Source organism: Coregonus clupeaformis, chromosome 11, assembly GCF_020615455.1.
Source record: "Coregonus clupeaformis isolate EN_2021a chromosome 11, ASM2061545v1, whole genome shotgun sequence".
Lineage (NCBI taxonomy): Eukaryota > Metazoa > Chordata > Actinopteri > Salmoniformes > Salmonidae > Coregonus > Coregonus clupeaformis.
The window spans coordinates 23591672-23612284 of record NC_059202.1 but is presented as its reverse complement, the minus strand read 5'-3'; the positions used below and the strand labels follow the sequence as shown (position 1 = coordinate 23612284).

Genomic DNA, 20613 nt, shown 5'->3' with positions numbered 1-20613 from the left:
TGTACGGTAGCTCACCTCCCTTCGTTAAGTCTTCCTTGCTGGACGATTTAGTGAACAGCTTGGTGAGGCTAGAGGCTGATGCTCTCATCTTCTTCCTGAGTGACATGATGGGGGTTTTGGGCTCCAATTCCCCTAGCGTGGGTCCCTGCTCCGTGCCCTCCAGTTGGGAGTAGGAATGCCCTGCCCAGGACTGTCTACGGAACAGATTCATCAACCCAACTTTGGGTGACATCCTGGGAGACTTCCCCGTGGGCGGTTTGGCCTGGAGGGCCGGGGTGGACGAATGCCTCTGGAGTCGTGCCTCTGTGTCGCTGGCCCTTGGGGGCCTCTCTGGGGCCTTGCTGGACAGGCTGGGGCTGGGTTTCACCGGCAGGACCTTCCTCTCTACCTGACCCTTATTTCTGGCTATTGGGTTCTGGTTGGGGTGTGTTGTCCTTCTCGGTGGGATTGGAAGTTGGCCGCTCCGGCGCTGGGGCTCCTGCTCAGATTCCTCAACCTCAGATGCCTGGAGTAGGGAGCAGGGGGACGGGGTGATTAGGGGCTCCTCCTGGTCATCATACTCTTCTCCTGCTCTCCCTCTATGTGTGGCTGAAGGGTGGCCGTGGGACATATCCTCACAGGAGCCCAGCCTGCTGGAGGTCTCAGAGCCATGCTCGAGGATGAGGGACTCAGCCAGGGAGCACTGCGAGCCAGCCAGGTTCTCCCCCTCCTCCTCCCCTGGTCTCCCCTGCTCTGGCCTAGGGCTCTTCTCTGGACCAGCATTGGGCAATTTTGCACCCAGTTTCTGAAGCCTGGCCGTAAGCTGAGCGGGAGCCACTGCCACTGAACCTCTTCTACCTTTGATTTGGGGAGGGGCAACGACCAAGCTCTTCTCCTCCTCCTCATCAGTGAAATCCTCCTTAAGACTCAAAGAACCCTCCTCTTCTCTGCGTTTGGCGGCTCCTGGTGAGCGTCGGGAGTAATCGTCCAACGACCTGCTCCTCCTCTGCGGGGGTGCATTGTGCGAGAGGCCGACCCCGCTGTCGAAGGAGCAGGACTTGAGCATGGACGACTGCAAAGACCCCCGCCGTTGCCCGTGATTGGTGTCTCCCTCGTCCTCCATGTACTCAATGAGCGGCTCATTGAGGCGGCTAGAGAGGCTGCTGCGGAGCGGTTTGCGGCCCCTCTCCTGCTTCTTGGCCTGGAACTTGTCTCTGAGGGTCATGTGGCGGGCGGACATGGGAGAGAGCTGCGCAGAGCTATTGTAGAAGGTGCTGCGGATCAGGCTGCTCCTGGCGATGCGCCCTCCTTCACTCCCGGACGCGGAGCCGTCATCCCCCTCGGAGAGGTACAGGGACGGGCTGCTGTCTCGGCTGACCCTCCTCTCCCTCTGGGGCGTCGGCTGCCTGGAGGCGTCTGAAGACACTATGGACTGCCTGCTTATGCTCCTACTCAGCACGCTCCTCCGTCCTCCCATCTCCTCTTCCTCTTCTTCCATGGTCCCTTCCTCCTCCTCTTCGTCCCATTTCAGCTTGGCGAAGGGCTCTGGGATCCTGGCTCTCTCCATGAGGAGGTCGAAGTCTTCCTCCTCCTCATCTTCATCCTCCTCTGTGGTGGTGCAGTGATGGAAGAAGTCCCAGGCGTCAGCCTCGTCGTACTCCGAGGAGGAGCCGCTGCTCATTGAGGTGCTGCTGGGCTCATGGGTGTCCCTCGGGGCCGTGACAGAGGTCTCCCGAGGAGGGGCATCGAGCAGCTCTGAGATGGGCCTCAGGGTGAGGACCGAGCCCAGGCAGGTCAGAGAACGCTGGGTTGAGAGGGGAGATAACGCAGGTGAGAGAGAAGACAGCACAGTCATACAGAGCTGTCAAGAGACAGTTAAGAAAAAACTGGATATACTGTGTAAAGAGAGAGACGGCACTGGACAGAGTTTAAAGTCTGCGGGTCTCATTACTGTACCTGCCATTTCCTCCTTGAAATAAAGACTTTCAGAGCCCTTGTGTTGATATCATCAGTTTCATCCTCGCTCTGACAATTTAATCAACAAGACAGAATTTGTTAGGCAAGATTCATTGTTTTTCCTCCATTTATTTAATTAGTCTCCATCAACCCTGGCGGAGACGTACCGGTAAATAAATGGTATAATTCTTACCTGGAACCATTCATGCCCCAGACACTCAAATGCAGTTGGTCGCTTTCTGAAGAGAGAACAAATAATTTAATTTTTACGAGGGGGAATCTTTATTATTTTCCATGATTGTGTATCTTACTCTGGGTCTGGCTGCAGGACCGTGCGGAGGAAGTCCTGGGCCCCGGTGCTCCTGTAGGTGAGGTCGGGTGCGTCCCAGTTCAGTGTCCCCTCCCCCACCCTCAGCAGAGTGGCCCGGTCCGTCTCCCCCACGAACGGACAGCGGCACATCAGACTAACAGGACACAACATGACTTCACCGGTCAACGCTCACTCGCATTACATGTATGATGGCACTCTAATATATAATATCAAACCTCAAATTCACATCATACAGTACTTACCATAAATACGCCACAACACCAATGGACCTGACAAAGATAAGACATTTTTGTAGTGATAAATCATCACATTGTCCCTTCACATGACAGGAATGTCACAAACAGTAGCATAGATGTACTGAAATAGAGTACATTTAGCTTACCAGATATCACTTGCTATAGTGACAGGGTCTTGATGTATGATCTCAGGGGCTACAAACTCTGGAGTTCCAAACTGACTGTACTGGTGTCTGGAAGTGTCCATCTCTTGACAGAAGCCAAAGTCACAGATCTTGATCTCCTCTCTGGGTGGAAACACCATCAGGATATTGTCCGGCTGTGTGAATTACAGAAGGTGGGTGAGGGTACATAGTAGTAGAATGAATAAAGTCTGTTCTATTCATTCTATTTCTATGTGAGGGAATTTATCATGTCATGACTAAGCTGTCCATTCAAATGAATTATCATTCTGAATTGTTTCAATGCACACAAAACAAAATTAACGTATTAACAATCAAATGAAATATACCAGCTGCTTTATGAATATTGATGTATGAAGAGCTTACTTTGATGTCCAGATGAAGGATGTTCATGCTGTGAATGTGACCAACTCCCTCCAGGATTTGCTGAACGTACAACTGCACCTGGTACCATGAAAGCATGGACTGTTTATAGACATCATACAGGCAGTCATAAGCATTCAGACAAAAGAGGTCAACAACGTTGTGTTTACATCATTTAGCAGACAGCTTTTTCACCTAGTCAGCTCGGGGATTCAAACCAGCAACCGTTCGATTACCAGCCCAACGCTCTTAACCGCTAGGCTACCTGCCACCCATTACAGATTAGAGATCTAAGGTTTTACCTCTCTCTCACTGACCGATCCCTTCAACAGCAAATGATCAAGAAGACCATGAGAAGAGCAGCTATAGATGGTGTTAAGAATTATGTACAATGCTATACATTGATCAAATTCAGCACGTGCCATTTCCTACTCCAGGTTTTTTAAATTGTAGGTTTTATTTATTCGCATCAAAGAAAAGTAGTGAAAGACAAAACAATATAGATTAAAAACTGGTAAAAACAGTGTGCAGGTGAGGTTGGAAGCCCAAAAGGGCTGATATGAAAACCACACCACAAATGTAAGTACAAAAACAAAGTTTGTTCAAGCACACAAGCTACAGTACAGCATGTTTTATTATGACTACATTTCCACTCTTAGGTCTTCATCAGAGGACTGTACGTGGAAGTGACTAAAAGCGCCATGTTGAAGGATACACTTCAGTGACCAGGACCAGGGTCCTGCGCGTGGAGAAGAAGTCCAGCAGACAGGACACCCTGGGGTGGGCCAACCGGGAGAGCAGGTCCCTCTCCTGGAACGCCCTGGTCCTTGTGCTGCTCCTCAGGGGCAGGAACTTGGCGGCAAAGCCCTCGCCAGTCCTCCTGTGGGTAACCCGTTTCACCACCCCATATGTGCCTCTACAGACACAAGGAGAAGAGACAAAGGATGGAAGCCATTTTAGATCATTGGGACACAGATAAAGGGAGCGTCACCTCCACAGTTGCAGATTGACTGCCAACTTGTGAAATAGGATACCCAACAAAGTCGGCATTTACCTCCCTATCTCCTGATGGACGTCATACACAGAGAGCAGCTTCCTCCTCTTCCCAAGCTCCACCTCCTTCTCCTGCGACTCCAGTGGACCTACAGAAAAGAGGATCATGGTCATGCAGTCACAGGTAGTCCAGCCAGAGAAGATCACGTCTGTGGTGTTATGTAGGTTTCGGATTAGGATGCACATCTTCTAGGCATATAGTGGTTAAAACTGTCGTAGGTTTGGTATCAGCAAGCTTGAATGAATGTAACAATAAGAACAGTAAACAGAAAGACGTAAATTCAACGTCTATTCCACGTTGGTTCAACATAATTTCATTGAAATTATGTGGAAACAACGTTGATTCAACCAGTGTGTACCCAGTGGTATGGATCTAGCAAAGAGTTGTGCACTACTGTACAAGGGGAATGGGAATCTTTTGAGAAACTGCGTAGGTGTGTCCTGAGGCCTCACCCTCCTCCACTGTGAGCTGAGCCTGACAGGAGGTGTGTCCTGAGTTGTTATAGGCCCAGCAGGTGTAGATGCCACCGTCCTCGCTCTCCGGGCACAGCACAGTCAGAGAGCAGCGGGCACCATTCTGGACCACCTCCACATTCTCATTGGCCAACAGCTCCTCTCCATCCTCCAATCATATGAGAGAGACACAGTCCTAAGGTACAGCTTCTACGACAGCACAGGGGTCCCAGACTCCCAACAGTAGAGGAGGACACCAAATATTACACAGGCAACAGTATCCAGTATACTGAACAAAAATATAAACGCAACATGTAAAGTGTTGGTCCCATGTTTCATGAGCTGAAATAAAAGATCCCAGACATTTTCCACACGCACAAAAGGCGTATTTCTCTCAAATTGTGTGCACAAATTTGTTTACAACCCTGTAGGTGAGCATTTCTCCTTTGCCAAGATAATCCATCCACCTGACAGGTGTGACATATCAAGAAGCTGATTAAACAGCATTATCATTACACAGGTGCACCTTGTGCTGGGGACAACAAAAGGCCACTCTAAAATGTGCAGTTTTGTCACTCAACACAATGCCACAGATATCTCAGGTTTTGAAGGAGCGTGCAATGGGCATGCTGACTGCAGGAATGTCCACCAGAGCTATTGCCGGATAATTGAATGTTCATTTCTCTACCATAAGCCACCTCCAACGTTGTTTTAGAGAATTTGGCAGTATGTCCAACCAGCCTCACAACCGCAGACCACGTGTAATGACAACAGCCCAGGACCTCCACATCCGGCTTCTTCACCAGCGGGATTGTCTGAGACCAGCCACCCGAACAGCTCATGAAACTGAGTATTTATTTCTGTAATAAAGCTCCTTTGTAGGGAAAAACTAATTCTGATTGGCTGGGCCTGGCTCCCCAGTGGGTGGGCTTGGCTCCCAAATGGGTGGGCCTATGCCCTCCCAGGCCCACCCATGGCTGTGCCCCTGCCCAGTCATGTGAAATCCATAGATTAGTGCCTAATGAATTTATTTCAATTGACTGATTTCCTTACATGATCTGTAACTCAGTAAAATTGTTGAAATTGTTGCATGTTGTGTTTATATTTTTGTTCAGTATAGATTACTGCTCGGTTGATAAATGGGTGTGGTTAGTCCGGTGTCAGATATGCTGAAATGATATGGAGCATCTCATAATGAAGGTTAGTATGAAGTTATTTATAACAGTGAATCAGTTGATGGTAGTCTTAGATTGAGAAGGCACATTGGTTTGAAGCTTCCCTACCTTGTACCACTGAATCTCGGGGGTGGGCCTTCCTGTGATGATGATGGTGAAGGTAGCTGATTGGCCAGACTCCACACACAGGTCCTCTGCCGGCACCTGAATGGCGGGAGGAGCTGAGGAAACAGGAAGTGAAGTAATTCCGCAAGATTATTCAAGTTTTAGGCACAGTAGCCACTTCAAAAACAAAAAAAAGGAACTACAGTGTGAGTGTGTACAGTTCAAGTACCTGTTGTCATTTCCTGTATGGTCTCAGGGACATAAAGTTCCTCCTCAACCTCAGGTCTCTCCTCAAGATCATTGGGGAACTGTGGCACCTCCACGTGGCCTCTGGTGGTGGGGTCCCTTTCCTCTGGGCCACCCTCAGCTCTGTAGAGAAAATATTGGGATAGATATAGAGACAGTGCGTATATTGGGATAGAGAGAGAGACGGTGCAGTAGTATGATAATGTATCACAGTTCTGTCAGGTAGACTCACGGCTGAGTGTATCCAGGCTGGAAGAGCATTTTGACGATAGATGTGGGGCTGAAGTCTGTCTGCAGCCATTGCTTCACCATGGCAGTGGACCAGCCCTCTGAGTCTGGAGGAAGCACAATGACACCACTCACAGACTGACAGATGCTCTTAGGTCCACTTAGAGTTTTATAATCCAAAATCATTACTTCATATTAGCTGACCTTTAAACTTAATATATTTTTTAAAGCCATGCTAACTTGTGACGGAGGCGAAGCGTGTCGAGGCATTAACAACTGTCTATTTAAAAATGTTTAATGTGCAAAATAAAAGCAAATATTAGGAACGTACAGTACCCTTACCTCTGGAACATAATAACCAGTGCACGTCTTACCTCCAGACTTGATGGACACCCAATAGTTTGTAAATCAGCCCATGAACAGGAGGACATGGATACATGCCCACTAAGGGGTGCCTGACGTCCAGCACATGACCATCTTGTATGGGTAGGAGTGGAGAGTTAACTGGGCATGCGTTGGAGAGGAGAGAGGAGGACCCATCCCCATGCACTGGGTCCATGATACTGGGAACATGATAAGACTTACATGATGAAGGTTCTGTGAGGTACTTCCTGCTCGGGGGACTACATAGGAAGTGGGATGGAGAGCAGGGTTACAGAGAATGGATGGAGTCACATGATCAATTGGTGTCCAAAAGCCTAAAGGAAAACTACTTAGAGGTGAAATCATAGCTCATGAAGGAAAGCAATTTATACATACTGCAATGCCTGTGATCTATCTTTTTTTTATTTTTATAAATGAACTAATTGAATGTACTTGGTGACTTAAATGTGTTAAAGGTATTTGTTATGGATTAAACGTAAGTAGGTCCTGATATGGACTCTGAGGGGTGGTTTCCCGGGCACAGATTAAGCCTAGTCCTGGACTAAGAAGCAAGATCAATGGAGAATCTCCATTTAAAGGGCTTTTCAGTCTAGAACTAGGCTTAATCTGTGTATGGGAAACACTCCTAGATGTAAATGAGCTATGGCCCCTTATTTCTCCTGTTTGGAAAAGCTTTTGGAAATCCACCAAGATCAGTCAAATGGGGGGTAAATGACCAGGTCCGTTCCAATACTATTCATTTCTGAAAGATGGAAACATTATGAAAACACAAATCAAAACATCCAATACTAAAGTGTATCAATGTCTTTCATGAATATGTGCAACTAGGAATGGTATGATATCTATGTTGATTGCTAATGTAGATGACTGGAAGTTTTTATGGTTTCAGGGGTGAGAAAGGGTAACCTAGGTAATGAGACAATCCAAATTGAAAATGAGGAATGGCAATGATGACTGACAGTGTGAAAACAGAGATAAAGTGAAGTGATTTGAGGTAAAAGTGAAGTGAGGTGAAACTAAGGAATGACCATGGCATGTGCTTTCCTAATCCCTCGTCAATTAACACTAAATGTATATTGTCCACAGAATAAAACTGGGATAACACAAGATTTATTCTTGTCTCTCATGAGAAATCAGTATAGCTGGACCTGTAGGGTCTTTATCCTAGAATATATTAGACTGTCATCCTATTAACCAGTCTTATAGTGTAGATAGCCTTCTTATCAAAACCTGCTTCCTTACTCTGAGGTGGACATTTACCTTGATTGGGTGGAACTCTCCTACCTTTGGTCAAGAGGACCTGTGGTTGGTCAGGCTGACTGTCAATCACTTGTGTGAAGGCGGCGCACAGCTCTGCTTTACTCTTGGCACTGCCCAACTGGTTCCACAGCTGAAATATAACAAGATTTCTCATTTTAAATTCACTAATTTATAACAGTGCACAAAAGCTCCTAGAAGAAAAGCAACAGTATATTGTACCTTAATGTTATTCCTACGTGTTATGAAGAAGCATTACATATGAACTACATAAAGGGGGTTTCATATATATCCTGTAGGCATACCTCACACTCATACTGTCCCAGGTCTGTCTCTCCAGGGTTCATGATGGTGAGAGTGAGAATCCCACTGCGGGCATCACTCTCTATGTGGTACTTCCTCTGGTCTGTCAGCTCTCTGCCATCCTTAAACCACCTGCCCAGAGCATGCCAGGGCACACAACCAAATAACAACGTGTGGGTGGATCTCAATGGGAATCTTAACACGTATGGTTCAAACATTGAATCCTGGGAGCCCAGGTTCACATGACATAGTAGGGGAATACTGAGTACAGATGTAGGATCTTAATTTGAGCCAGTTTGCTACAATCCATTATATGGATTATAATTAATGGACATTTTTGTAGGGGTTGATACATGTTTCGTGAGGGAAAATCAAGTCTGACATTTCAAAAGGGAAATTACAAATTTCAGAATACTTTTTAAACCTCAAATACACTTAAAGTTTTAAAGTTGTCCTGCAACACAGTGATCAAATTAAGATCCTACATCTGTAGATCCAGCGCAATTTACTGCACCATACCTGATTCGGGGTAGCGGTGTGCTGTGTGTGGAGCAGGTAAACTGGACGTCCTCTCCCTCCAGCAGACATGCACTCTGCAGCCTAGTAATGAACCTGGGGGGTGCTGTACGACAGGAAGTAATGAGTTCCTTCAGTCTACGCATTATTTATTATCTTTGCAGAATAGGACATGGAGTATACCGTAACATGTTAGATAGTACAATCATATGTGTACGATTTGTGTATTTCAGTGTATTTAAGACCTAATCTTCATCAGCATGTAATTTATGAGTGAGGTAGACTGAATCATAGAACTTGGAATTAGAATACACTAACACATTCAATAATAAATAATACATAGAAAATGTAGTAGGATCTCTATGGACTGAATGCTCTGCCATCCCTGACTGTGGGTGCTGAGTTCAGCACCAAAGCTACTGTAAGTGGCTGTTGACTCACCGTCCACCACTATCTTGGCCAGTGTGCTAGCATGACCCACGGAGCTGGAGGCGTAGCACACGTACTGTCCAGAGTCCTTGGGAGTGACCCCGTCCAGGATGAGACACCAGGTGCCTGCCCGGTCTGCAGTGATGATGTGGTGGGGGCTGTCCTCTAGGGCCAGGCCGTCTGGGGAAGTGATGTCATTTCAGAGCGTCAAAGAGACTGTACTGCTGTTTAAACAAGTTTTTTCTTTTTTTCTTGCCTTTTTGTTTGTAAAAAAAACAAAAATGGATTACTATGCTGCTCACTCTTTTACCTTTGAACCAGCTGAACACTGGTTTGGGTGTTCCTTTGACTTTGCAGGTCAGTTTGATTGTCTGCCCGATCTTTGTTGTGCAGTCTGCCAGGAGAACTTCGAACTCTGGTGGACCTAAAGAAACACCCACGAGACTACTGTCATAATGGGAGGAGACCAGGCAGCGTAGACCTACTGCTGCCCAGAGCTAACATTGGATAGAGTTAACGGAGGACTGAACCAGTGATAGTATTAGGCAGACTTAACAATGGACAGTGCCAAAATACACAGTCATAGAGGAACTCACTGCAGGCAGTCAGGCTGGAGCATTGCTGCAGCTCTCTCAGGTCTTTGAGCCAGGACAGCTTGAGCAGGGTGGAGTGACCCTGCAGTGTGTACCTCCTCACTGAGCCCCGGTGCTCGTGCCACAGCTCCCAGGACTTCTCATCTCCCCCCACTGTCTCCTTCACCTCCACATCATTCAGCTGGGGAGGGGGAGACGCTCACATTACAAGGAAGGTACTCTATGTGCAATGTAGATGGTTCGGGAAACCACACTCCAAGGTTATTATTGTAAACAAAAGCTCAAGCTAAAACTAAAACTAATTATGAAAAAACAATTTAGTGAACTGAAACTAAATAATATAAAAACGAAATATAAATACTTTTATAAAACAAAAATGTAATAAGGTCTGAAAACTAACTGAAACTTAACTGAATCTCAAATTAAAATCATAAAACTAATAGAAATAAAAACGAATATAAAAACAAAAAACTATAATAACCTTGCCACACTCATATGATGAGTAGCCTTGCCTGAAACCTGAACACTTATCTCCCCAAGCTAATGCATAGGTTTTAGCTCAGAGGGATAACAAAGTCTTGTGGCTCACAGGAGACCTAGGTTCGAACCCCAGTCGGTAACACAATATGTATGCTGCAGGGATTTGGACTATACATTTACATTGACTGAGGCAAAGGATGAGGGCCAGGTTTTACCTTCATCTTGTTCTTGAAGGAATAGGTGTCAGAGTTCATGCAGGGGTCTCTCTTGAGCTTACAGAGGAGGATACAGTCCTTAAAGAGAAACACCTGCCTCTGGTGCCACCTGGAGGATGTCTTGATCTCAGGAGACTCCTCCCACACAGTGAGGGAACCCTGGGAGGAGGAAAGACCTGGTATCAAAGCTTCAGATGGAGCTGCATTATCAATGAAGAAATGACTTCAATCACATCTCAAACATGCAATCAAGATGGTGCATTGCAAGTTTTATCCTGTCAGTTAATTGACATTTAAACTTTCAATGATGCCGTGTCCCCCTCAGCCTTGAAGCAACAACTGCCATGGGTTGTTACGGGACACCTGACCTCAGGTATTCTGGACACGTTGATGTAGTCATCTATCCCTTCTCTGGAGCTAACAACATCCCCAGGTAGAGCTGAACCACTCTTTGTGGGTCAGGGGTGAGTTACCTGGCGGACGGGTTCCCCCAGTGCAGTGAGTGGGGCAGGGTAGTTCTCAATCAGAGACACCTGGTGCAGGTTGTCAGAACGCCAGGGCAGACAGGACACCATGGAGAATGCATCCTCCAGCAGACGGCAGCTTTTCCCACACTTAGCCTTGTTCTTGATCAGCTCCTGTCAACATACACACACACACACACACACACACACCGGGAGAAATACATGGATTAAAGGTCTCAAAATGGACATTTAAAAATGGATAACGAGCACTGACCTTGAGTAAGGCCTGGTAGGTCTGAATCCTCTCCACTGGTCTCTGTAAGAAGGTGATGACATCCAGCACTGCAGTTTTGGGGTGCTCAGGCTCTGTCTCCGTGTTATGCTGGAACACAAAGGTCAATACACGTGAATGTCAGCATGGAAAACTGGGAGCATGTGAGAGCAAATTGTTTTTCTTCTGGGTGTGGGGGTTGATTTTTGTGCATTATGGTAAATGATCTGATTGCATACCTTGAAGTACTGCTGGATGGTCTTGTCAGTCACACAGGTCTCTGCCTGTGTTTGGCCCATCATGTACTGCAGATACTTCTCAAAGTCCTCTGCATGTTTGACCAGGTGCATGGCCACATCATCATCAGTAGAACACTCGCTCAGCCTAGGCAGAATAGACCTGAGGAGGGGATAGGAAAATAAGGACAGTATTTACCTCGTTTTATTTGACAAAGAGAACAGTTGTGACATTTTATTCTCGACAAAGAGAACAGTTGTGACGTTCTCACCTCTCATGTAAAGCCATGATGTCCTTGATATTGCGGAAGATGGTTTCTTTCTGGTTGATGATGTTGATGGGGACATCAGGGCTGGTGTCTAAGTGGTGCAGGTAGTGGGACGTAAAGTCCTTCATCACCTTCACAAACTCTTCCTCCCCATCAATCAGCCCCTGGATCAATTGGCTGAAGAAAGAAGGAATATCACATGGAATATTGACAGTACTCTTTAAGAGACTATATCAATCAAATATGCTGAACTCTCAATGTGATCATGCAATATTCATTCACTCACCTTACTGTTCTCCTGTACTCCTCCCCTGTAGAACCTGATCCATCCATCTCCTGTTGTGGTGTCCTCACTTGTGGGAATGTCTGCTTTACAAAATGCTAAAAGTTTGAATTGATCTATAGTCAAATATTATCATTACCTCTGACAAATCCTGTTTATATGAAGAAACATAAAAAGTGGTTGATTGCATGGTCAAAATATACCCATTTTGTCCATTTTATGCTCATCCTTTACCAGGACATACTGAGGACCTCATACCGTTCTCTTCTTCTCCAGGTATGCAGGAGAGACCCATCCTTGGCGTGAGGGGGTGTTCTTGGAGGGTTTGGTGCGGACCAGCCACGTCTCAGGGTGGACAGAGTCCAAGACCTCCACGTACTGGCCCTCCTTCAACACAAAGCTCGCCTTATTGCCACTGTGTTGAGAGCTGCACTTAGCTCTGGCCACATAGATAGCAAATGTCTGTGGAAGTTGGTAAAAATGTAAGAGTTTAGTTCCAAAACGTTAAAACCCCAAATGTTTCACATTTGTATATTTGATCATAAATGATTGCTGATGGTATAATCCAGCAGCATTCCACCCTGCATCCCACTGCTGGCTTGCCTCTGAAGCTAAGCAGTGTTGGTCCTGGTTGGGAGACCAGATGCTGCTGGAAGTGGTGTTGGAGGGTCAGTAGGAGGCACTCTTTCTCTGCTCTATAAAAAAAAATATCCCAATGTCCCAGGGCAGTGATTGGGGACATTGCCCTGTGTAGGGTGCCGTCTTTTGGATGGGACGTTAAACGGCTGTCCTGACACTCTGGGGGGGGCTATGAGGAAGCAATGAGGAAGTTATTCCAAAGTAGACCATACTGTACCTCTTTTCTGTCCTCGTCACCATCTGACTCTGAGCCAGAGCCTGTAAGAGCAGCAGACATGTGGGCACGGTGGTGTTTCGGGGACAGAGTCCTCAGCTTGGCATCAGTAGCTGGTGGGACATTCAGAGGAAGTGAGAGAAGTGGACAGAAGCGTGCAAGGTCATTGAGTAATGTGTACTGTACAGTGAGGGAAAAAAGTATTTGATCCCCTGCTGATTTTGTATGTTTGCCCACTGACAAAGACATGATCAGTCTATAATTTTAATGGTAGGTTTATTTCAACAGTGAGAGACAGAATAACAACAAAAAAATCCAGTAAAACGCATGTCAAAACTTTTATAAATTGATTTGCATTTTATTGAGGGAAATAAGTATTTGACCCCTCTGCAAAACATGACTTAGTACTTGGTGGCAAAACCCTTGTTGGCAATCACAGAGGTAAGACGTTTCTTGTAGTTGGCCACCAGGTTTGCACACATCTCAGGAGGGATTTTGTCCCACTCCTCCTTGCAGATCTTCTCGAAGTTATTAAGGTTTCGAGCCTGACGTTTGGCAACTCGAACCTTCAGCTCCCTCCACATATTTTCTATGCGATTAAGGTCTGGAGACTGGCTAGGCCACTCCAGGACCTTAATGTGCTTCTTCTTGAGCCACTCCTTTGTTGCCTTGGCCGTGTGTTTTGGGTCATTTTCATGCTGGAATACCCATCCACAACCCATTTTCAATGCCCTGGCTGATGGAAGGAGGTTCTCACCCAAGATTTGACGGTACATGGCCCCGTCCATCGTCCCTTTGATGCGGTGAAGAAAAACACCCCCAAAGAATAATGTTTCCACCTCCATGTTTGACGGTGGGGATGGTGTTCTTGGGGTCATAGGCAGCATTCCTCCTCCTCCAAACACTGCGAGTTGAGTTGATGCCAAAGAGCTCGATTTTGGTCTCATCTGACCAAAACACTTTCATCCAGTTCTCCTCTGAATCATTCAGATGTTCATTGGCAAACTTCAGACGGGCCTGTATATGTGCTTTCTTGAGCAGGGGGACCTTGCGGGCGCTGCAGGATTTCAGTCCTTCACAGCGTAGTGTGTTACCAATTGTTTTCTTGGTGACTATGGTCCCAGCTGCCTTGAGATCATTGACAAGATCCTCCCATGTAGTTCTGATCTGATTCCTCACCGTTCTCATGATCATTGCAACTCCACGAGGTGAGATCTTGCATGGAGCCCCAGGCCGAGGGAGATTGACAGTTCTTTTGTGTTTCTTCCATTTGCGAATAATCACACCAACTGTTGTCACCTTCTCACCAAGCTGCTTGGCGATGGTCTTGTAGCCCATTCCAGCCTTGTGTAGGTCTATAATCTTGTCCCTGACATCCTTGGAGAGCTCTTTGGTCTTGGCCATGGTGGAGAGTTTGGAATCTGATTGATTGATTGCTTCTGTGGACAGGTGTCTTTTATACAGGTAACAAGCTGAGATTAGGAGCACTCCCTTTAAGAGTCTATGCTAGCTGTACATTGCATTCTCATTGGTCAGGCACGGAACATGATATTGATTTACTAAAATGTTATCTGCACTAACAGGTGCAGATAACATTTTATTTATTTATTTTACTATTTATTTATTTATAAACATTTTATTATTATAACTCACTGCAGGTATGTTACCCTTTTCTATTTGATAATTACAATGGGTTGCATTCTTTTTAGTTTCATATTATAATGTATAATAGTTGTATAGGTCTATGCATCACAGTGTCCTCTCCTATTGGAGAAGATGCAGGTGCTGTTGAGAGGTACTTATACCTGTTATTTTCTACGTCTACAACACTGTCTTTACACTACACAACACAACTCAGAAGGAAACCCATTACATGTGTATGACATTACATTAATATAACATTTACAGCAATCAGTATTAAAGTAAATGGGTTCAGTACAACAAATATCATCACCACGAAAGGCAACAACTCAATATTTAGATCTAACAAACACATCAAAATATGGCTGACCTTTGACCTTCAAATGCCTCTTTGGTGGTTGAGGGGTGACTTTCTGTTCTTTAACCTTATGTTGTAACTGGTCTTCTGACTTAATGGCTTCCTTTTCCCTGTGGGAATATTTTTTGCTTATTAACACGATAATACCACAGAAAGGGGGTATATAGTTAAAAGTCTTTGGATGTTAAATGAAGATTGTGAAGGTCTTACCTGGGGTGATCTTTGGGGATGATGTCAACAGGCTCTATGAAATCTGGAGCTGTGTCGTAGTCAGATGGACTAGACACTGGAAAGACAGAGAAAATAAAATATTATTTTCAGTCTATCAACCAAACAGCTAGCAAAGGCAGACCCAATTACTGCATATGACCCAGTTCACATACTAAGGACATCTATCATGTTCATAACTTGACTTACTAGAGCTGGCGGCGATGAGGGAGGCCCTCCTCCTCTCCTGCAGGGTCATGCGGGAATCCTCCTCGGTCAGGTTGTAGGCCTGCCACAGGGAGATCCCCTCGCTCTCCACAGAACCCATAGTCTCCTTTCCAGAGGTGGAGGTCTGGGCTGGCTGGAGAGGGCCAACAGAGGCCAGGACTGGGTGCACAGAAGGGGTGGAGGGCTGTGCTGGGGCTGCAGGCCTCTGGGTGGAGGATGGAGGCTTTTGAGGTTGACCCACGGTAATGTTGCCATTATATGAGGTCACACCAAACTTGTTGACCACCTCACACGTATAGACCCCAGTGTCTATGGCTGACATGTTGATGATCACCAGTGTGCAGACACCATCCTCTGAGGTGTTCATGCGGTGGCGTTGGTCTCCTATGATCTGCTGGCCATTCTTCAGCCAGCGTACTGCGTTGGGCTTCCCTTCCACCATGCATGCTAGCTGGATGGTACCGTTGGTCTCAACGTTCTGGTTCTTGAACACCTGCTTGAAGACTGGCCGCATATCTTTGCGAGTCTTGTATCCTTTGAAAGCTGCCTGGATCTTGATGGCGGCTTCCAGCATTTCAGGTTCGTCCTCAACACTGATTTCCATGTCAGGTTCAGTCTCGTCAAATTGCTTAGTCATCTGGAGCCCCTTGGGAACTCCAGCAACAGCAACTACAGGCTTGCTGGTCTTCTGGTTGACGCTTACCTGGGTGGGAGCCTCAGTGAAGGACTCACCCACTGAGATATGGAGTTGGTTACCATCCTCCGCAATCTTGGGTTTTTCCGTCTCCTGTACTGTAAACCTTACTGGCTGTTTGTCCCTCTGGTCTACCTCTGTCTCCTTCACCATATACTTCACTGGCTGTTTCTCCTGATGGTCTTCATCTGTCTCCTTCACCATAGACTTCACTGACTGTTTGTTCTGATGGTCTACTTCTATATCTATCTCCTTTTTAGATCTAACTATCTGCTCTATCCCAGCATCCGACACTATAGGTGCTCGTCTCGCTGGTGGAACTGCCTGATTCCTCACCTTGTCTTCCCCAGCATCCGACACTATAGATGCTCGTCTCACTGGTGGAACTGGCTGATTCCTCACCTTGTCTACCCCAGCATCCGACACTATAGATGCTCGTCTCACTGGTGGAACTGGCTGTTTCCTCACCTCGTCTACCCCAGCATCCGAAACTGAAACAACAGATGCTCTTCTCACTGGTGGAACTGGCTGTTTCCTCACCTCGTCTACCCCAGCATTCGAAACTGAAACAACAGATGCTCTTCTCACTGGTGGAACTGGCTGTTTCCTCACCTCGTCTACCCCAGCATCCGAAACTGAAACAACAGATGCTCTTCTCACTGGTGGAACTGGCTGTTTCCTCACCTTGTCTACCCCAGCATCCGAAACTGAAACAACAGATGCTCTTCTTGATGGTGGAACTGGCTGCTTCCTCATCTCGTCTATCCCAGCATCCGAAACTGAAACAACAGATGCTCTTCTTGATGGTGGAACTGGCTGCTTCCTCATCTCGTCTATCCCAGCATCCGAAACTGAAACAACAGATGCTCTTCTCACTGGTGGAACTGGCTGTTTCCTCACCTCGTCTACCCCAGCATCCGAAACTGAAACAACAGATGCTCTTCTTGATGGTGGAACTGGCTGCTTCCTCATCTCGTCTACCCCAGCATCCGAAACTGAAACAACAGATGCTCTTCTCACTGGTGGAACTGGCTGTTTCCTCACCTTGTCTACCCCAGCATCCGAAACTGAAACAACAGATGCTCTTCTTGATGGTGGAACTGTCTGCTTCCTCATCTCGTCTATCCCAGCATCCGAAACTGAAACAACAGATGCTCTTCTTGATGGTGGAACTGGCTGTTTCCTCACCTTGTCTACCCCAGCATCCGAAACTGAAACAACAGATGCTCTTCTTGATGGTGGAACTGGCTGCTTCCTCATCTCGTCTATCCCAGCATCCGACACTATAGATGCTCGTCTCACTGGTGGAACTGGTTGTTTCACCACCTGGTGTACCCCAACCTCTTTCATCTTTTTCTCCAACAGGTCTATTTCAGTCTTCTTCACCATATACTTTTTCTCCTCTGTGTCCGTCACTATAGCTCTGACTGGCTGTTTCACTGGCTCTTTCTCCGGCTGGTCCATCTGTGTCTCCTTCACCATAGTTGCCTCCTTCCCTTTAGACCTCAGTGGTGGTACTAGCTGTTTCTGTGTATTTTCTGCTATGTTATCCTTCACCATACCTACTGGCTGTTTCACTTTCTGTTTCTCCTGCTGGTCTACCTTAGTCTCCTTACCCATAGACCTTAATGACTGTTTCTCCTGCTGGTCTACCGCTGTCTCTTTACCCATAGACCTTAATGACTGTTTCTCCTGCTGGTCTACCGCTGTCTCTTTACCCATAGACCTTAATGACTGTTTCTCCTGCAGGTCTACCGCTGTCTCCTTTCCCATAGACCCAAATGACTGTTTCTCCTGCTGGTCTACCTTAGTCTCCTTACCCATAGACCTTAATGACTGTTTCTCCTGCTGGTCTACCGCTGTCTCTTTTTCCTCAGGCTCCAGGTCTTCCTCTGACTCCACAATGGATGACCGGGTCATGCCCCGTTTCCTTCGCTCTAGAGGGCCAGGTTGGGCCTCTTCTGGTGGAGAAGTGGGAGAGGGAGCCTTCGTGGGAGCCTTTGTGGGAGGAATTGTCTTGGGAGGATCTGCCTTATCTGAGGGAGGCTTTACAGCCACAGAGGCGGTAGTCTCTATACCACCTGCCTGGCACGTGTAACTCCCACTGTCTTCTTTCTTCAGCTCCAGGATGTGTAGCTGAAACACACAGCCGTCCTGCTTCATCTGGTACTTCCTGTTGGGCCTGAGAGGTAGCCGGCCCTTCCTCCACTGGACTGGGACTGCAGGCTTAGACAGCTCACAGGCCAGGAAGGCCGTGCCCCCCTCCTCAGCCTCCACAGCCTGCAGCTCCACCTCAAAGTATGGAGGCACCTCTGGAGAGACGGGAGACAATTGGGGAATTGGAATTCTGTGTTCCATTTGATCAATGTTAGGGTGAGTAATGCAAAGAGAGAATTCCAAATATTGTAAACCCTGAGATAAACCTGAGTTCCTGGTTATGTTACTTCTCTCTAAATGATTGGAAATCCTTACCGTTGACAGTCAGATTGGCGCTGCTCTGCATGTCTCCAGTGTCACAGGAGTATATCCCAGAGTCCCCTGGTTCGGTCTCATGGATGAGCAGCAAGTTGAGTTTGCCCTCCTTACGCATCTCATACTTGGCTCCGTTCAGGAGGGGCATCCTGTTCCTTTTCCATGTGACCGGGGTAACGAGGTCAGAGGTCGAACAGGATAGGGTGGCCGTCTCCCCTTCCATGATGACGGTGTCCCGTGGCTTCTTCTCAATGAGTACCTTAACTGGACACAGAGGAAAAACAACTCTCCAAAAATGTGTACACTACACAAATACTAGTGTTTATTATTTTTTGCTTGCACTGAATATGACTGTGATGAGATGGGATTTCTCTACATGCAGCAGGTGTGTGATATTACACAACCAACCACACATACCTTTCACAGACACAGAGGCGGTGGTTTCTATACCACCTGCCTGGAACGTGTAGCTCCCACCGTCTTCTTTCTTCAGCTCCAGGATGTGTAGCTGAAACACACAGCCGTCCTGCTTCATCTGGTACTTCCTGTTGGGCCTGAGAGGTAGCCGGCCCTTCCTCCACTGGACTGGGACTGCAGGCTTAGACAGCTCACAGGTCAGGAAGGCCGTTCCCCCCTCCTCAGCCTCCACAGCCTGCAGCTCCTCCTCAAAGTATGGAGGCACCTCTGGAGAGACAGGAGACAATTAGGGAATTGGAAATCTATGTTCCATTTGATCAATGTTAGGGTGAGTAATGCAAAGAGAGAATTCCGAATATTGTAACCCTCTGAGATAAACCTGAGTTCCTGGTTATGTTACTTCTCTCTAAATGATTGGAAATCCTTACCGTTGACAGTCAGATTGGCGCTGCTCTGCATGTCTCCAGTGTCACAGAAGTATATCCCAGAGTCCCCTGGTTCGGTCTCATGGATGAGCAGCAGGTTGAGTTTTCCCTCCTTACGCGTTTCATACTTGTCTCCGTTCAGGAGGGGCATATTGTTCCTTCTCCATGTGACAGGGGTAAAGAGGTCAGATGTCATACAGGATAATGTGGCCGTCTCCCCTTCCATGATGACGATGTCCCGGGGCTTCTTTTCAATGAGTACTGACAAAGACAGGAAACAGAGTAAACTAAGTATACACCCTCTAATTGCATACACATATTAGTGATTAAAGTGTATAATTCACATTGTACTACAACAATATTAAAAGAGGTGGCAAACCTTTGGGTTTGGGGAGCACCAGCAACTGGGCGGAGGTCTTTTCTTCCCCGACCACGAAGGTCACGGTCCCGGTCTCCTCTGGTGTGGTCATGGTCAGGACCAGGCGGTGCTGGTGGCCCAGGCAGCTCATCTGGTTCATTTCGTTCTTCTGCAGGGGGCTTGAGCCCAGCCACCACTCGCCCTCGCTTACCTCCTTGTGGGACAGCTCACACACAAACACTGCGTCCTGCCCGGCCATGATCTTAATGTCCTTCAGTCCTGACAAGATCTTCACACGCTCTATAGAGAAAGGGTTAGGATCAAGATAACTATTTACAGGATAATGTAGCAAGCCATACAGAGAAGAGATTACCCATTCAAAAGAATGCAAAGAAGTAAGGGTCTTCCATCAAGGTATAACCCATCCTCTACCCACAATAATCACATATCAAAAGAGGCCAAACAAAGACTCATTGTGCTCCTTCAATTTTGTGAGTTCAATGAGGATACAGTGAGGGAAAAAAGTATTTGTTCCCCTGCTGATTTTGTACGTTTGCCCACTGACAAAGACATGATCAGTCTATAATTTTAATGGTAGGTTTATTTGAACAGTGAGAGACAGAATAACAACAACAAAAATCCAGAAAAACGCATGTAAAAAATGTTATAAATTGATGAGGGAAATAAGTATTTGACCCCTCTGCAAAACATGACTTAGTACTTGGTGGCAAAACTCTTGTTGGCAATCACAGAGGTCAGACGTTTCTTGTAGTTGGCCACCAGGTTTGCACACATCTCAGGAGGGATTTTGTTCCACTCCTCTTTGCAGATCTTCTCCAAGTCATTAAGGTTTCGAGGCTGACGTTTGGCAACTCGAACCTTCAGCTCCCTCCACATATTTTCTATGGGATTAAGGTCTGGAGACTGGCTAGGCCACTCCAGGACCTTAATGT

At 46.7% G+C, this 20613-nt stretch overlaps 1 protein-coding gene across 1 annotated transcript in view; it reads right to left on the bottom strand.

Annotated features, from left to right (window-relative positions):
- Nucleotides 1-20613, bottom strand: part of LOC121577437 (obscurin) — a 62424-nt gene that overhangs the window by 10587 nt on the left and 31224 nt on the right. Inside the window, exons 28-63 of the mRNA XM_045223381.1 lie at nucleotides 19682-19960; nucleotides 19306-19563; nucleotides 18878-19144; nucleotides 18461-18724; nucleotides 15277-18300; nucleotides 15070-15145; nucleotides 14872-14969; nucleotides 12864-12973; nucleotides 12266-12469; nucleotides 12011-12090; nucleotides 11728-11901; nucleotides 11459-11618; nucleotides 11223-11330; nucleotides 10958-11122; nucleotides 10485-10643; nucleotides 9793-9970; nucleotides 9507-9620; nucleotides 9209-9376; nucleotides 8771-8873; nucleotides 8254-8383; nucleotides 7872-8081; nucleotides 6893-6930; nucleotides 6312-6503; nucleotides 6063-6202; nucleotides 5837-5949; nucleotides 4554-4722; nucleotides 4102-4189; nucleotides 3763-3963; nucleotides 3350-3410; nucleotides 3051-3128; nucleotides 2649-2821; nucleotides 2509-2535; nucleotides 2247-2399; nucleotides 2129-2174; nucleotides 1936-2004; nucleotides 16-1783 (exon numbers count right to left, since the gene is read on the bottom strand). Of these exons, the coding sequence (XP_045079316.1) occupies nucleotides 16-1783; nucleotides 1936-2004; nucleotides 2129-2174; nucleotides 2247-2399; nucleotides 2509-2535; nucleotides 2649-2821; nucleotides 3051-3128; nucleotides 3350-3410; nucleotides 3763-3963; nucleotides 4102-4189; nucleotides 4554-4722; nucleotides 5837-5949; nucleotides 6063-6202; nucleotides 6312-6503; nucleotides 6893-6930; nucleotides 7872-8081; nucleotides 8254-8383; nucleotides 8771-8873; nucleotides 9209-9376; nucleotides 9507-9620; nucleotides 9793-9970; nucleotides 10485-10643; nucleotides 10958-11122; nucleotides 11223-11330; nucleotides 11459-11618; nucleotides 11728-11901; nucleotides 12011-12090; nucleotides 12266-12469; nucleotides 12864-12973; nucleotides 14872-14969; nucleotides 15070-15145; nucleotides 15277-18300; nucleotides 18461-18724; nucleotides 18878-19144; nucleotides 19306-19563; nucleotides 19682-19960 (9645 nt within the window). The remainder of the gene's footprint in view (nucleotides 1-15; nucleotides 1784-1935; nucleotides 2005-2128; nucleotides 2175-2246; nucleotides 2400-2508; nucleotides 2536-2648; nucleotides 2822-3050; nucleotides 3129-3349; nucleotides 3411-3762; nucleotides 3964-4101; nucleotides 4190-4553; nucleotides 4723-5836; nucleotides 5950-6062; nucleotides 6203-6311; nucleotides 6504-6892; nucleotides 6931-7871; nucleotides 8082-8253; nucleotides 8384-8770; nucleotides 8874-9208; nucleotides 9377-9506; nucleotides 9621-9792; nucleotides 9971-10484; nucleotides 10644-10957; nucleotides 11123-11222; nucleotides 11331-11458; nucleotides 11619-11727; nucleotides 11902-12010; nucleotides 12091-12265; nucleotides 12470-12863; nucleotides 12974-14871; nucleotides 14970-15069; nucleotides 15146-15276; nucleotides 18301-18460; nucleotides 18725-18877; nucleotides 19145-19305; nucleotides 19564-19681; nucleotides 19961-20613) is intronic.